Source organism: Salmo salar, chromosome ssa01, assembly GCF_905237065.1.
Source record: "Salmo salar chromosome ssa01, Ssal_v3.1, whole genome shotgun sequence".
NCBI lineage: Eukaryota > Metazoa > Chordata > Actinopteri > Salmoniformes > Salmonidae > Salmo > Salmo salar.
The window spans coordinates 80,966,411-80,984,620 of NC_059442.1; the positions used below are offsets into that span (position 1 = coordinate 80,966,411).

An 18,210-nucleotide genomic window follows, 5' to 3' on the forward strand; every position below is an offset into this window, starting at 1 on the left:
TCCCACAACTGAAGGAGGGAAAAAGGGCTGCCTAAATATGATTCCCAATCAGAGACAACGATAGACACCTGCCTCTGATTAGGAACCATACTCGGCAAACAACAAAGAAATAGAAAACATAGAATGGAACATAGAACTACAAAATCTAGAATGCCCACCCAAATCACACCCTGACCTAACCAAAATAGAGAAATAAAAGGGCTCTCTATGGTCAGGGCGTGACACTCAATTAGTATTTGGTAGCATTGCCTTTAAATTGTTTAACTTTGGTCAAACGTTTCGGGTAGCCTTCTACAAGCTTCCCACAAAAAGTTGGGTGAATTTTGGCCCATTCCTCTTGACAGAGCTGGTGTAACTGAATCAGGTTTGTAGGCCTCCTTGTTTGCACACACTTTTTCAGTTCTGCCCACAAATTTCAATAGGATTGAGGTCAGTACTGTATGATGGCCACTCCAATACCTTGACTTTGTTGTCCTTAAGCCATTTTGCCACAACTTTGGAAGTATGCTTGGGGTCATTGTCCATTTGGAAGACCCATTTGCGACCAAGCTTTAACTTCCTGGCTGATGTCTTGAGATGCTGCTTCAACATATCCACATAATTTTCTTCCCTCATGATGCCATCTATTTTGTGAAGTGCACCAGTCCCTCCTGCAGCAAACCCCCGTGCTTCACGGTTGGGATGGTGTTCTTTGGCTTGCAAGCCTCCCCATTTTTCCTCCAAACATAACGATGGTCATTATGGCCAAACAGTTCTATTTTTGTTTCATCAGACCAGAGGACATTTCTCCAAAAAGTACAATCTTTGTCCCCATGTGCAGTTGCAAACCGTAGTCTGGCTTTTTTATGGCGGATTTGGAGCAGTGGCTTCTTCCTTGCTGAGCGGCCTTTCAGGTTATGTCGATATAGGACTCGTTTTACTGTGGATATAGATACTTTTGTACCTGTTTCCTCCAGCATCTTTACAAGGTCCTTTGCTGTTGTTCTGGGATTGATTTGCACTTTTCACACCAAATTACGTTCATCTCTAGGAGACAGAACGTGTCTCCTTCCTGAGTGGTATGATGGCTGCGTGGTCCCATGGTGTTTATACTTGCGCACTATTGTTTGTACAGATGAATGTGGTACCTTCGGGCATTTGGAAATTGCTCCCAAGGATGAACCAGACTTGTGGAGGTCACAAAAACAATTCTGAGGTCTTGGCTGTTTTCTTTTGATTTTCACATGATATCAAGCAAAGAGGCACTGAGTTTGAAGGTAGACCTTGAAATATATCTACAGGTACACCTCCAATTGACTCAAATTCGTCCAGGTAGGAAAGGACAGTGTGGAGTATGATTGAGATTTTGTCATCTTGTCACAGGTGTAGCCGTGTTGAAGTGACCAAATCGCAGGCGGGATGTGAATATTCATCTTTTAATGGTAAAGAATCAAGCAAACAGGGAAAACAATAAACAAGAGTGACTCAGGACAGGCTAACAGGCTATACTTAGAAATAATAGCAGTGCTAACGAAACAACCCACAAACCCAGATGACAAACACACTCCTAATATATGACTCCCAATCAGGAACAACGATAACCAGCTGTCCCTGATCGGGAGCCACACAGACCAACATAGAAACAGACATCCCAGAACACCCATACACAGACTTCTTCTGCCACGTCCTGACCAAAATACTACACAACTACTCCCTCTGCTGGTCAGGACGTGACAGTACCCCCCCTAAAGGTGCACACCCGAATGCACCTAAAAAGAAACCACAAAAATCCCCAATACCACAACAAAAAACAAAAAAGAATACCCCCTAAACAAAAAGGGAGGGAAGGGAGGGTGGCTGCCGTCAATGACGGCACTTGTGCTACACCCCCCCTCCCCAACCCACCTATCCTGGAGGTGGCTCTGGTTCCGGCCTACTGCCCTCCAGACTGTAGGCAGACTTATTGGGTTCCGTGTCGTAGACAGACTCACTCTGTTGCGGATCGTAGGCAGACTCTTTCCGGTCAACGCTGTAGGCAGACTCATTTAGTTCACAGTTAAATATACACTTATTCAGTTCCGGATCGTAGACAGACTCACTTGGTTTCGGATTGCTGACAGACTCCCTCGGTTCCAGGTCGCAGGCAGACTCCTTCGGTTCCGGGTCGCAGGCAGACTCCCTCGGTTCCGGGTCGCAGGCAGGCTCCCTCGGTTCCGGACTAGACACTGTTGCCGGATACTCTGGACTGCACACTGGTGCCGGATACTCTGAACTGCACACTGTTTCCGGATACTCTGGACTGCACACTGTTGCCGGATACTCTGGACTGCACACTGTTGCCGGATACTCTGGACTGCACACTGTTGCCGGATACTCTGGACTGCACACTGTTGCAGGATACTCTGGACTGCACACTGCTGCTGGATACTCTGGACTGCACACTGTTGCCGAGCTCTTGAGGCTGGGCTGACGCACTGGACGCCTGATGCGTGGGGCTGGTAGAGGAGGTACCAGGCTGGATACATGCACCCCAGGACTAGTGCGAGGAGCGGAAACAGGCTGAATAGGACTAGGCTGACTCATGGGAAGCTTAATCCGTGGTGCTGGTACTGGTCGTGCCAGACTGGAGGTACTCACTTCTGGGTTAGCACGAGAGGCGGGAACCGGAAAGACTGGGCCATGGAGGCGCACAGGTGGCCTTGACCGCCCCTCCTGCACAACCCTTCCTGGCTGGGTGGAACTAGCAGCCCTGTACGAGCGGGGTGCTAGTACAGAGCGAACTGGGCTGTGCAGGGGCTTGCTGGTTACTGTGCGTAGAGCGGGCGTAGGGTAGCCTGGTCCTAGAAGGCGTACCGGCGACCAGACGTGCTGCGCAGGCATCCTCCTTCCAGGCTGGATGCCCACTCTAGCACAGCATCTGCTAGGGGCTGGAATAGCGTGCACCAGACTGTGCGTGCGTATGGGCGAGATAGTGCGCACCTCAGCAAAACACGATGCCCTCCACTCCATACATTACATTTTACATTTAAGTCATTTAGCAGACGCTCTTATCCAGAGCGACTTACAAATTGGTGCATTCACCTTATGATATCCAGCGGAACAACCACTTTACAATAATGCATCTAAATCTTTTAAGGGGGGGGGTTAGAAGGATTACTTTATCTTATCCCAGGTATTCCTTAAAGAGGTGGGGTTTCAGGTGTCTCCGGAAGGTGGTGATTGACTCCGCTGTCCTGGCGTCGTGAGGGAGCTTGTTCCACCATTGGGGTGCCAGAGCAGCGAACAGTTTTGACTGGGCTGAGCGGGAACTGTGCTTCCTCAGAGGTAGGGGGGCCAGCAGGCCAGAGGTGGATGAACGCAGTGCCCTTGTTTGGGTGTAGGGCCTGATCAGAGCCTGAAGGTATGGAGGTGCCGTTCCCTTCACAGCTCCGTAGGCAATCACCATGGTCTTGTCGCGGATGCGAGCATCAACTGGAAGCCAGTGGAGAGAGCAGAGGAGCGGGGTGACGTGAGAGAACTTGGGAAGGTTGAACACCAGACGGGCTGCGGCGTTCTGGATGAGTTGTAGGGGTTTAATGGCACAGGCAGGGAGCCCAGCCAACAGCGAGTTGCAGTAATCCAGACGGGAGATGACAAGTGCCTGGATTAGGACCTGTGCCGCTTCCTGTGTGAGGCAGGGTCGTACTCTGCGAATGTTGTAGAGCATGAACCTACAGGATCGGGTCACCGCCTTGATGTTAGTGGAGAACGACAGGGTGTTGTCCAGGATCACGCCAAGGTTCTTAGCACTCTGGGAGGAGGACACAAGGGAGTTGTGTCCATACGCACCTCCATATACTCACAGGTAGCTGGCTTATGGCTCTTCCTTGGCCTAGCCAAACTACCCGTGTGCCCCCCAAACAATTTCTTGGGGGTGCCTCTCCGGCTTCCTCGCCAGTCGTGTACCCCGGTAGCGTTCCCGGTCCTCACCAGCCTTCCCCCACGGGCCCCCTCAGAATCTGTTCCCAAGTCCATTTTTCACGAGTGTCCAACTCAAAGTCCCCTTTCTCAACCTGCCGCTCCTTTCTCCGCTGCTTGGTCTTGGTTTGGTGGGTTGTTCTGTCACAGGTGTAGCCGTGTTGAAGTGACCAAATCGCAGGCGGGGTGTGAATACTCATCTTTTAATGGTAAAGAATCAAGCAAACACGGACAACAATAAACAAGAACGACTCAAGACAGGCTAACGGCTATACTTACAAATAATAGCAGTGCTAACGAAACAACCCACAAACCCAGATGACAAACATACTCCTAATATATGACTCCCAATCAGGAACAACGATAACCAGCTGTCCCTGATCGGGAGCCACACAGACCAACATAGAAACAGACATCCCAGAACACCCATACACAGACTTCTTCTGCCACGTCCTGACCAAAATACTACACAACTACTCCCTCTGCTGGTCAGGACGTAACACATCTGTGGATCTGTTGTTGCGGTATGCGAATTTGAGTGGGTCTGGGGTTTCTGGGATGATGGTGTTGATGTGAGCCATGACCAGCATTTCAAAGCTCTTCATTGCTACCGACGTGAGTGCTACACGGCGGTAGTCATTTCGGCAGGTTACCGTTGCTTTCTTGGGCGCAGGGACTATGGTGGTCTGCTCGAAACATGTAGGTATTACAGACTTAGGGAGAGGTTGAAAATGTCAGTGAAGATACTTGCCAGTTGGTCCGCGCATGCTCTGAGTACCGTCCTGGTAATTTGTCTGGTCCACAGCCTTGTGAATGTTGACCTGTTTGAAGGTCTTGCTCACATCGGCTACGGAAAGCGTGATCACACAGTCGTCCAGAACAGCTGGCACTCTTATGCATGCTTCAGTGTTGCTTGCCTCAAAGCGAGCATTTAAGGCATATAGCTCGTCTGGTAGGCTCGCGTCACTGGACAGCTCGCGGCTGGGTTTCCCTTGGTAGTCCGTAATAGTTTGCATGCCCTGCCACATTTGATGAGCGTCAGAGCCGGTGTAGTAGGATTCAATTATAGTCCTGTATTGACTCTTTGCCTGTTTGATGGTTTGTCTGAGGACATAGCGGGATTTCTTATAGGCGTCCGGATTAGTGTCTCGCTCCTTGAAAGCGGCAGCTCTAGCCTTTAGCTCAGTGCGGATGTTGCCTGTAATCCATAGCTTCTGGTTGGGATGTGTACTTACGGTCACTGTGGGGACGATGTTGTCGATGCACTTATTGATGATGCCGGTGACTGAGGTGTTATACTCCTCAATGCCATTGGATGAATCCAGGGAACATATTCCTGTCAGTGCTAGCAAAACTATCCTGTAGCTTAGCATCCGTGTCATCTGACCACTTCCGTATTTAGCGAGTCACCAGTACTTCCAGCTTTTGCTTGTAAGCAGGAATCAGGAGGATGTAATTATGGTCAGATTTGCCAAATGGAGGGCGAGGTAGAGCTTTGTACGTGTCTCTGTGTGTGGAGTAAAGGTGGTCTAGAGTGTTTTTTCCTTTGGTTGCAGATGACATGCTGGTAGAAATTAGGTAAAACACAAGTCCCCGGCCACTAGGAGCGCCGCTTCTGGATGAGCATTTTCCTGTTTGCTTATGGCTTTATACAGTTCATTGAGTGCGGTCTTAGTGCCAGCATCGGTTTGTGGTGGTAAATAGACGGCTACAAAAAATATAGATGGTAGATAGTGTGGTCTACAGCTTATCATTAGGTAAGACTTCCTTAATATTAGACATCGCGCACCAGCTGTTATTGACAAATAGACACACACCACCACCCCTCGTCTTACCGGACGTAGCGATTCTGTCCTGCCAATGCACAGAAAACACAGCCAAGTGTATATTATCCGAGTCATCGTTCAGCCACCACTTGGTGAAACATAAGATATTCGAGTTTTTAAATGTCCCATTGTAGGATAGTCTCGAACAAAGGTCATCCAGTTTATTCTCCAGTGATTGCACGTTGACCAATAGAACGGATGGTAGAGGCGGGTTAGCCACTCGCCAACGAATTCTCACAAGGTACCCGGATTTGCACCCCCTGTATCTCCATCTTTTCTTCATGCGAATGATGGGGATTTGGGCCTGGTCCCGAGAGCAAAAATATATCCTTCGCATCAGACTCATTAAAGAAAAAATCTTTCTCCAGTTCGAGGTGAGTAATCACTGATATCCAGAAGCTCTTTTCGGTCATATTTGTTTGTTTTTTTTGGGTTTTTTTGTTTAACCTTTATTCAACTAGGCAAGTTAAGAACAAATTATTATTTACAATGACGGCCTACCCCGGCCAAATCCGGATGACGCTGGGCCAATTGTGCACCGCCCTATGGGACTCCCAATCACAGCTGGATGTGATAGAGCCTGGATTTGAACCAGGGACTGTAGTGACACCTCTTGCATTGAGATGCAGTGCCTTAGACTGCTGCACCACATAAGAGACAGTATCAGCAACATTATATACAAAATAAGTTACAAACAATGCAAAAAAACATACAAAATAGAACAATTGGTTAAGAGCCCGTAAAAGGGCAGCCATCCCCTCCGGCGTCATTATCCTTTTTGAAGACCATTGAAGAATTTGAGTCATTAGGATTCCACATACACTGGGTGTTCAAAATATTAAGAACATCTTCCTATTATTGAGTTGTAACCCCCCTTTTGCCCTCAGAACAGCCCCAATTTATCAGGGCAAGGACTCTACAAGGTGTCGAAAGCATCCCACAAAGATGTTGGCACCGTTTTGACTCCAATGCTCCCACAGTTATGGCAAATTGGCTGGATGTCTTTTCGGTGGTGGAACATTTTTGATACACACGGAAACTGTTGAGTGTGAAAAACCCAACAGCTTTGCAGTTCTTGACACAAACCGATACACCTGGAACCTACTACCATACCCCATTCAAAGGCACTTAAATCGTTTGTCTTGCCCATTTACCCTCTGAATGGCACACATACACAATCCATGTCTCAATTGTCTCAAGGCTTAAAAATCCTTCTTTAACCTGTCTCCTCACCTTCATCTACATTGATTGAAGTTGATTTAACAAGTGACATCAAGAAGGGATTATAGCTTTCACCTGGAATCACCTGGTAGGTCAATTACATGAAAAAACAGGTATTCTTAATGTTTTGTACATTCAGTGTACACAACACATTAGATAAACTGGAAAGACACTCACGGTTGCAGAAAAAGAATTGTGTACAAATCACACACCAAAGTATTCTAATGAGCCGCCTCCTCTACATTTAATTATCACTAAGAGAGAAAAGAACCCTTTTGTGGAATGTAAAGAACCATTGAAGAGCTCAAAGGTTTATTTGAGTCATTATGGATTCACATAGAACCATCACCTTTCCCAAAGAACCCTTGAGGAACCCTCATTTTGTGGTGTGTATATGACATTGTATTGTTCAGTTTGGTTGAAAACACATATCCCCGTACAGAACAAACAGAAGCCCCTATTCCTATAGGCAGGAATATAGACCTGAAAGTATTATTATACACTGCTCAAAAAAATAAAGGGAACACTTAAACAACACAATGTAACTCCAAGTCAATCACACTTCTGTGAAATCAAACTGTCCACTTAGGAAGCAACACTGATTGACAATAAATTGCACATGCTGTTGTGCAAATGGAATAGACAACAGGTGGAAATTATAGGCAATTAGCAAGACACCCCCAATAAAGGAGTGGTTCTGCAGGTGGGGACCACAGACCACTTCTCAGTTCCTATGCTTCCTGGCTGATGTTTTGGTCACTTTTGAATGCTGGCGGTGCTTTCACTCTAGTGGTAGCATGAGACGGAGTCTACAACCCGCACAAGTGGCTCAGGTAGTGCAGCTCATCCAGGATGGCACATCAATGCGAGCTGTGGCAAGAAGGTTTGCTGTGTCTGTCAGCGTAGTGTCCAGAGCATGGAGGCGCTACCAGGAGACAGGCCAGTACATCAGGAGACGTGGAGGAGGCCGTAGGAGGGCAACAACCCAGCAGCAGGACCGCTACCTCCGCCTTTGTGCAAGGAGGAGCAGGAGGAGCACTGCCAGAGCCCTGCAAAATTACCTCCAGCAGGCCACAAATGTGCATGTGTCTGCTCAAACGGTCAGAAACAGACTCCATGAGGGTGGTATGAGGGCCCGACGTCCACAGGTGGGGGTTGGGCTTACAGCCCAACACCATGCAGGACGTTTGGCATTTGCCAGAGAACACCAAGATTGGCAAATTCGCCACTGGCGCCCTGTGCTCTTCACAGATGAAAGCAGGTTCACACTGAGCACATGACAGACGTGACAGAGTCTGGAGACGCCGTGGAGAACGTTCTGCTGCCTGCAACATCCTCCAGCATGACCGGTTTGGCGGTGGGTCAGTCATGGTGTGGGGTGGCATTTCTTTGGGGGGGGCCGCACAGCCCTCCATGTGCTCGCCAGAGGTAGCCTGACTGCCATTAGGTACTGAGATGAGATCCTCTGACCCCTTGTGAGACCATATGCTGGTGCGGTTGGCCCTGGGTTCCTCCTAATGCAAGACAATGCTAGACCTCATGTGGCTGGAGTGTGTCAGCAGTTCCTGCAAGAGGAAGGCATTGATGCTATGGACTGGCCCGCCCGTTCCCCAGACCTGAATCCAACTGAGCACATCTGGGACATCATGTCTCGCTCCATCCACCAACGTCACGTTGCACCACAGACTGTCCAGGAGTTGGCGGATGCTTTAGTCCAAGTCTGGGAGGAGATCCCTCAGGAGACCATCCGCCACCTCATCAGGAGCATGCCCAGGCGTTGTAGGGAGGTCATACAGGCACGTGGAGGCCACACACACTACTGAGCCTCATTTTGACTTGTTTTAAGGACATTACATAAAGTTGGATCAGCCTGTAGTGTGGTTTTCCACTTTAATTTTGAGTGTGACTCCAAATCCAGACCTCCATGGGTTGATAAATTGGATTTCCATTGATTATTTTTGTGTGATTTTGTTGTCAGCACATTCAACTATGTAAAGAAAAAAGTATTTAATAAGATTATTTATTTCATTTAGATCTAGGATGTGTTGTTTAAGTGTTCCCTTTATTTTTTTGAGCACTATATATACACTGAACAAAAATATAAACACAACATGCACACAAAATGCAACAATTTCGAAGATTTTACTGAGATACAGTTCATATAAGGAAATCAGTCAATTTAAATAAATTCATTAGGACCTAATCTATGGATTTCACATGACTGGGAATACAGACATGCATCTGTTGGTCACAGATACCTTTTAAAAAAAGTAGGGGCGTGGATCAGAAAACCAGTCTCTTCCTTATTGATTCTCCTGTGTTTCCCGTGGTGCTGGGCCTACCCTGGTTGGCCTGTAATGACCCCACTATTTTGTGGTAACAGAGGGCTCTCACAGGGTGGTCACGAAAGTGCTCGGGTAGGTGTTTAGGGGTTTCCGTCGGTGCTACTATAGTGGAAAGTCCAGACCAGGTCTCCACCGTGCGCATCCCCTCTGAATATGCCGATTTGGCTCTCGCCTTCTGTAAAAAGAAGGCGACTCAATTACCACCCCATTGACAGGGGGATTGTGCGATAAATCTCCTGGTAGACTCAGCACTTCCCAGGAGTCACGTGTATCCCCTGTCGCAAGAGGAGACGGTGGCTATGGAAACATATGTCTCCGAATTTCTGGGGCAGGGGTACATTCGGCCCTCCACTTCACCTGCCTCCTCAAGTTTCTTTTTTGTGAAGAAGAAGGATGGAGGTCTGCGCCCGTGTATTGACTATCGAGGCATCAACCAAATCACTGTGAGGTACAGTTACCCGCTACCTCTCATCGCCTGTGCGATCATGTCAATGCACGGGTCGCGCTTCTTCACAAAATTGGATCTCAGGAGCGCTTACAACCTGGTGCATATCCAGGAGGGGGACGAGTGGAAGATGGCATTTAGTACCACCTCAGGGCACTATGAGTACCTCGTCATGCCGTACGGGTTGATGAATACTCCATCAGTCTTCCAGGCCTTTGTAGACGAGATTTTCCGGGACCTGCACAGGCAGGGTGTAGTGGTGTATATCGACGACATTCTGATATACTCCGTTACACGCGCCGAGCATGTGTCCCTGGTGCGCAGAGTGCTTGGTCGATTGTTGGAGCATGACCTGTACGTCAAGGCTGAGAAATGCCTGTTCTTTCAACAGTCCGTCTCCTTCCTAGGGTATCGCATTTCCACTTCAGGGGTGGAGATGGAAAGTGACCGCATTTCAGTCCTGCGTAATTGGCCGACTCCCACCACGGTAAGGAAGTGCAGCGGATTTTAGGGTTTGCTAGCTACTACCGGAGGTTTATCTGGGGTTTTGGTCAGGTAGCGGCTCCCATTACCTCACTGCTGAAGGGGGGACCGGTGCGTTTGCAGTGGTCGGCTGAGGCGGACAGGGCTTTTGGTCAGCTGAGGGCTCTGTTTACCTCGGCTCCGGTGCTGGCTCATCCGAATCCCTCTTTGGCGTTCATAGTGGAGGTGGACGCGTCCGAGGCTGGGATAGGAGCCGTGCTCTCTCAGTGCTCGGGTACGCCACCAAAGCTCTGCCCCTGAGCCTTCTTTTCGATGAAGCTCAGCCTGGCGGAGCGAAACTATGATGTGGGGGGACCGGGAGCTGTTTGCTGTCGTCAAGGCTTTGAAGGTGTGGAGACATTGGCTTGAGGGGGCTAAACACCCTTTTCTCATCTGGACTGACCACCGCAATCTGGAGTACATCCGGGCAGTGAGGAGACTGAACCCTCGCCAGGCAAGGTGGGCCATGTTCTTTACCCGTTTTGTCTTCACCCTGTCCTACAGACCAGGTTCCCAGAACGCTAAGGCAGACGCACTGTCCCGGATGTATGACACAGAGGAGCGGCCCATGGATCCCACTCCCATACTTCCGGGCTCTTGCCTGGTGGCACCGGTAGTGTGGGAGCTGGACGCGGACATCGAGCGGGCGTTACGTACAGAGCCCACTCCCCCACAATGTCCAGCTGGGTGCCTGTACGTTCCGTCTGCTGTCCGCGACCGTTTTATCTATTGGGCCCATACGTCACCCTCCTCTGGTCATCCGGGCATCAGTCAGACAGTGCGCTGTCTTAGTGGGAAGTACTGGTGGTCCATTTTAGCTAAGGACGTGAGGGTTTATGTCTCCTCCTGCTCGGTGTGCGCCCAGTGCTAGGCCCCTAGGCACTTGCCCAGAGGGAAATTGCAACCCTTACCCGTTCCACAACGGCCGTGGTCGCACCTGTCGGTGGATTTCCTAACAGATCTTCCTCCATCCCAGGGTAACACCATGATCCTGGTCGTTGTGAATCGGTTTTCTAAGTCCTGTTGTCTCCTCCCTTTGCCCGGTCTCCCTACGTCCCTACAGACTGCGGAGGCCCGGTTTACAGGATTGTGTCAAGGCACAGATCTGGGGAAGGGTACCAAAACATTTCTGCAGCATTGAACCAACACTTTACATGTTACATTTATATTTTTGTTCAGTGTATATATATATATATATAAAACTGTAAAACCTACCCTATAATGTATAGTAAAAAAAGCTAAAATACGGTAGTCCAATCTAGTTCTCAATACATCAAGTAGCAGGGACATATGCCATTTACTGTATGTTTCAGCCCAATAGTAGCCCTACAACAAACAAGCTACCGTTGGTTCCTGGAGCAACAACATTCTCATCTGGTTGTACTCTGGAGTCAACGGGATAGAAGCACAACAGGCATGCACAGGCTTTAAACTGTGGTCCTGCCTCCTCTTCAGTCATTCTCATCTCATATCGACGTAATCTGTAGAAAGAAAAATACAGGATGTAAAATTCAAATAGCAGTGATAAAAGTGTTATACTAGTTTAGAATTACACATTGGTTTTTGGGTGTGGCCTTAAAGTAGTGAATCAATTATGGCGTGCTAGCCCCCTGTATATACTGTCCGCTACTGCTAGCCGATGGCCTAGCTTAGCATGCTAGCCCATTGTATATACTGGTCTATTGTGTGCTACTACCCACAGCCTGCGGCGTACTAGCCTATCGTGCTAGCTCACCACTGTTGCCTATGCTAGCCACCCGGTACCCTAGCCATGGCTCTAAATTGTGACCAATTTTTTCACCCGTGACCAGTACTTTTGTTTTGGGAGCACCGTGCGGCTAAAGAAATTGTGCAATAAAAAACATAGCCTAAGCCAAAAGCACATAAAGTACGGGGACATGTGCATTGGGGCAGGGGCTGGAGTAGCTCTCCAAAACTCTTGGTGGCATTCTGCCTTTCCCTACAGTTTTCAGTGGTTAGTTTCGCCCACGACTGGCTTTTGTGAACTAGAATCCCGACGCTGTGGTTTAACATTTAGAAAGGTCATCGCTTGCAATACGGCTTTCGAAACATATGGCCCTCATCTTTCATCAGCGATAAATAATTATTCAAATAAAAAAGACACACTTGCTGTAGCAGTTGTGCACAGATCCATACAGCTATGGGTGCCTCCAACCAATGAAAATACACTTCCGATACACTTATGCTTACACACAGGTGTTCGCTAGATAGCTAATTAGCTAATTAGATAGCTAATTAGAACAGAAAGTTGCCTCTGTCTTCCGTCTGTTTCCCGTAAACAAGTGCTGTAACATGGAGATATGGCCGTGGGGAACACTAACCTTAACCCTATAAAAGGTGTGTATTAATTTAACCTTTTAACGTGTTAATATTCAACAACGAAACTCCCTCATACAGAAGACGCCTTCTTCCAATGACTCTTATGTGTAATATAATGGCAATGAGAGTCATGATCAGTAGCCAAGGCTGGAGCAACATCAATATGTCTACTACCAGGTAGCCGTATTTGACAGTGAACAGGTGGCAGCCCAGGCCGGTCAACAGGTGGGCTAGAGGTGGGCTAGCTGAGCTAGAGATTACATTTAACACTGCTTATTACATTGCCAAAGAGGCTGTAACCAAATTCAGACCCAAGTTACTCACCCAGAAAAATGATGGATTACAAATCAACCCGACATATGGAAATGAGGTGTCCTTCGCAAACATTATTGGCACCATTGAGGACACTATCTGGGAAGAGGATTAGTGCCATCTGGGATCCTTGGGATGTTCCTACCCTAAACCCTAACCCTAAAAGCAAGTTGATTTATTAGCTAAATTCTAGATCAAAGACTAAACATTTATTACATTATCCAAGTGTCAGTTAATAGTCAGCATGATGCCTTGTTACAACATTAACATTATTAGTTACATAGTTTTCTATTATCATCATTATCTGTTAACTGTACTTTTAAATGCATAAAGGTTTTGTTGCCTAAACTATATAAATATATTTGCTGTTGCACTTTTGAATACAATCAATGTTCAGTTTTGTATGTTACATTCTACATTATGAAAGAATGATAGGACAGTCATTTGCAGTAAAAAAATATATGTATATTATTGTGCTCCTAAATTTTGTCTGATGCTCCTTACTTTTCAACGTTAGGAGCACCAGTGCTACCAATTAAAAAAGTTTATTTAGAGCCTTGACTCTAGCCCACTGTTAATTGATATACTGTATACTGTATTAACTAGCCAACACTGTTAGCCCAGCCCTGATAATGCTACTTGTTGCCTATATTGTTTATATTGAGTGCTACCTGTGATGCCATTAGCCACAATGTAGGCCCTATGCCATAGCTGTCTTTGTACTGCTTCCATTGCACTGCTAGCCTACATAGCATCTTGTTAGCATACATTGCTGTTAACCTGATATTACATATTTAATACATGCTGTCGGGCACCAGATTTCTATATCATATGGTTAGCTTATAGATGATATTTGAAATACCTATGCAGGCATTGTAAGGCTTGGCATGCATCTGCAATGTTATCGGGCAGGAACGCGACCATTATGTAGAACAAACATGTTAAATAAATATTTGTTTTACTTTAATCTCTTTACTAGTACTTTAAAACAATGCTAGCCTTTTTCACTTTTGATGTGATCATTATTTTGGTTCCAGGCACCTTTTCATTTGCAAGAGGGTAAGAGTCGAGTGTGTTTTCTCCCTTTATTACCGTGCTATGATACAGTACATACAAAAGAAAGAGAGAAAATAGTTCCCAGTTGTTTTCAGCAACATATCACATTAAGTATATGTATATAGAGTAATGCTTACCTGCCATACTCGGTTGAAAATCTGAAAATATCTTGTGTAAGCTCCTAATCAGCGAAAGATTCACTGTAAAAAAAAATCCTTTCATTTTTAGAGTAAATTACTGGCAGCACAGTAGGCAGTAGGTTACTGTACATTTAAAGTAAATTACTGGCAGCACAGAAGCCAGTAAATTACTGTAGATTTACAGGACCTTTACTGTAACACAAATTGCCAGCATATTCCTGGAACACCTGATTACAGTAACATGCTGTATTTCTAGAATTTACAGTGCATTACTGGAAGCACAGTGGTAAGTAAACTGTTGCAGATTTACAGTGCAGGTAGCTAGTGTCAATGACAGGCAATACAGTACAGTACATTAGGTATTTCAATACCTATTTTGTCATTTGTATTTCACTGGCCTGAACTTCAATTCATGTAGCCTATTTTCTAACAGTTTAATTACAGTAGAATACATGTTTTTGGTATTTTCTAATACAAATATATACCTGCAAGTAGCCTGCTTAACTACAACATACACGGTAACAGTAACACAATCTTTTTACTTGCTATATTCTTGTTTACCTTAGTTTAATACACTGACTGTAATTCGCTCTGGATAACAGCGTCTGCTAAATGACCAAAATGTAAATGTAATAAAAATGTAATTACATATTCACTGTTAGCAATTGCTCACAGTAAATATGTAATTATATATTTGGTGTTTTATATCACTTGCACTTGAGAAGAGAAACCGATAAACAGGATGGAAGTCGAGAGGGACTTGGCAGCTTTGTGCTTGAATTAGAACTTTATTTACAGAGTTTGGCTTTGAAGAAAGAAATGACAGAGCGGGAAAGAGAGAGGTAGTGGGAGAGAGAGGGGGGAAAAGCGAGACAAAGATAAAGATAAAGACTCATCTCACACTCAGACAGACTTTCTCTCTCTCTCTTGAAATGTGTTGATTTATTTGACAATTTAAAAACACAATTCAACTACACATCTGAAAAAATGTATTTAAAATCATTGAGGATAACTGACAAAAATGGATCAACCTATTTCCATTGTGGTCCTCTTGTTTTGGCCAGCAGGAAATAAGTTGTTCAGCTTTTTAGTGTTATCCTTGATGATCAGAGGTGAGGGGTGACTTACCTTGAGTTGCTGCAGGTCTTGCTGTTGGACAAAGAAAAGTCTGGAAACTGGAGGCACACAGCTCACTAACCGTCCCCATCGTTGCACTGTATGTGTGTTTGTGTGGTCTGTGTGAGTTGAACTAGGTGTTGAAGCTAAGAGCCCCAATGTTCTTAGCGTCTCTCCTCTTTTCGCTGTCCTCTCTCTTCTTGTGTCTCTGTCTGTCCCTCCAGGCAGCCCCCCCTCCACGCACAAGTTTATGAATCCCAAAAGTGAGGCATCCTCTCTAGGTTCAGCTTTCCAGACTCCAGTGCTCTCTCCCCTCCTCTGCCACACACTAACTGACTCTACAATTAGTACGTTCTCTTTTTCTCTCACTCCCCTCTCTCTCTCTCTCTCCTCTTCAATCTCATTCATTCACTTGACCTCTATATTTTTCAAGGTGCTGCTTACACACACTCTCTCCAGCACCCTCTCTCTCTAGCAGTTGCTGAGATATTCTTAGAGCTGATGACATATTAGACACACACACACACGCAGACGCGCGTGCGCACACACCTGCTGCTCCACTCATACAGACTCATAAACACACCTCCTGTTTCACACCCACCCACACACACATCAGAATTCCCCACTCAGACCTGCTAGGCATCCAAGTCATGCAGTCACACTATAGGTACTGCACACACACACACACACACACACACACACACACACACACACACACACACACACACACACACACACACACACACACACACACACACACACACACACACACACACACACACGCCGTTTAAGATGAGGGAGGACCATTTTTTTCTCATGAGCATGGCCTTATTTCTATTACAGCATATTGGATGACTCTCATTCATATTCCATGCACCCAGTTCAATGTGACAGCAATAGGTTTAGGCTACTACATGATACTCAATTTTTCCCTATACCCATCATGAGGTTGCTACAACCTAGCCTATGAATGAAAGTTTACAATGTAGGTGCACACAGGTCGAGAGACAAATTTGAGGTGACAGACAGTGACACATGGACAGACAGTGACATTCAATACCGCCTTGCACACTCTTGCCTGCATCTAGCAAGAGTTTCTATTCGACAAATCCAGGTATGTTTATCCCCGTTTGCTTTAGTTTAAGAAACATTTTCCAATAGAATCGGTGGAATGAATACACCCCTGATCACACTTAAACACAGTTCACAGTCATAGCAGCCATGTTGTATTCCTTCTCGCATCTATGCGCTCTCCTCTCACCTCATCCCTTCGCTTGTGGACTTCAATGCACAACACATCAGCATTATGTGACCAGGCGAAAACACCTTTCCAAGCCAAACCGCTACACACAGGCTACATCGTTGTCATTATATTAGCTAAAGTAACATCATAGTCAGCATAGATAATAGAACCAACGCGTTAGTAAACCTGCTACAATCATGCAGTAACATTAGAGGACAGTCAGTAAGCAGTTACACCAGCGGGCCCCGGTGGCAATAAATTAAACTCAGCAAAAAAAGAAACGTCCCTTTTTCAGGACCCTGTCTATCAAAGATAATTCGTAAAAATCCAAACAACTTCACAGATCTTCATTGTAAAGGGTTTAAACACTGTTTCCCATGCTTGTTCAATGAACCATAAACAATTAATGAACATCCACCTGTGGAACAGTTGTTAACACACTAACAGCTTTCAGACGGTAGGCAATTATGTTATGAAAACCTTGGACACTAAAGAGGCCTTTCTACTGACTCTGAAAAACACCAAAAGAAAGATGCCCAGGGTTCCTGCTCATTTGTGTGAACGTGCCTTAGGCATGCTGCAAGGAGGCATGAGGACTGCAAATGTGGCCAGGGCAATGAATTGCAATGTCCGTACTGTGAAACCCCTTAAGACAGGGCTAAAGGGAGACAGGACGGACAGATGATTGTTCTCGCAGTGGCAGACCACATGTAACAACACCTGCATAGGATCGGTACATCCGAACATCACACCTGCGGGACAGGTACAGGGTGGCAACAACAACTGCCCGAGTTACACCAGGAACGCACAATCCCTCCATCAGTGCTCAGACTGTCCACAATAGGCTGAGAGAGGCTAGACTGAGGGCTTGTAGGCCTGTTGTAAGGCAGGTCCTCACCAGACATCATCAGCAACAATGTCGCCTATGGGCACAAGCCCACCGTCACTGGACCAGGCAGGACTGGCAAAAAGTGCTCTTCACTGACGAGTCGCGGATTTGTCTCACCAGGGGTGATGTTCGGATATGTGTTTATCATCGAAGGAATGAGCATTAACACCGATGCCTGTACTCTGGAGCAGGATCGATTTGAAGGTGGAGGGTCCGTCATGGTCTGGGGCGGTGTGTCACAGCATCATCGGACTGAGCTTGTTGTCATTGTAGGCAATCTCAACGCTGTGCGTTACAAGGAAGACATCCTCCTCCCTCATGTGGTACCCTTCCTGCAGGCTCATCCTGACATGACCCTCCAGCATGGCAATGCCACCAGTCATACTGCTCGTTCTGTGCGTGATTTCCTGCAAGACAGGAATGTCAGTGTTCTGCCATGGCCAGTGAAGAGCCCGGATCTCAATCCCATTGAGCACGTCTGGGACCTGTTGGATCGGAGTGTGAGGGCTAGGGCCATTCCCCCCAGAAATATCTGGGAACTTGCAGGTGCCTTGGTGGAAGAGTGGGGTAACATCTCACAGCAAGAACTGGCAAATCTGGTGCAGTCCATGAGGAGGAGATGCACTGCAGTACTTAATGCAGCTGGTGCCCACACCAGATACTGACTGTTACTTTTGATTTTGACCCCCGCTTTGTTCAGGGACACATTTTTCAATTTCTGTTAGTCACATGCTTGTGGAACGCGTTCAGTTTATGTCTCAGTTGTTGAGTCTTGTTATGTTCATACAAATATTTACACATGTTAAGTTTGCTGAAAAT

At 46.5% G+C, this 18,210-nt stretch overlaps 1 protein-coding gene across 1 annotated transcript in view; it reads right to left on the bottom strand.

The window, feature by feature from the left end:
• Positions 1–15,842, bottom strand: part of cyth1b (cytohesin 1b) — a 58,684-nt gene extending 42,842 nt beyond the window's left edge. The window contains exon 1 of the mRNA XM_014213439.2: positions 15,272–15,842. Within this exon, the coding sequence (XP_014068914.1) occupies positions 15,272–15,350 (79 nt within the window). The 5' untranslated portion in view covers positions 15,351–15,842. The remainder of the gene's footprint in view (positions 1–15,271) is intronic.
• Between the last annotated feature and the right edge of the window lie 2,368 nt (positions 15,843–18,210).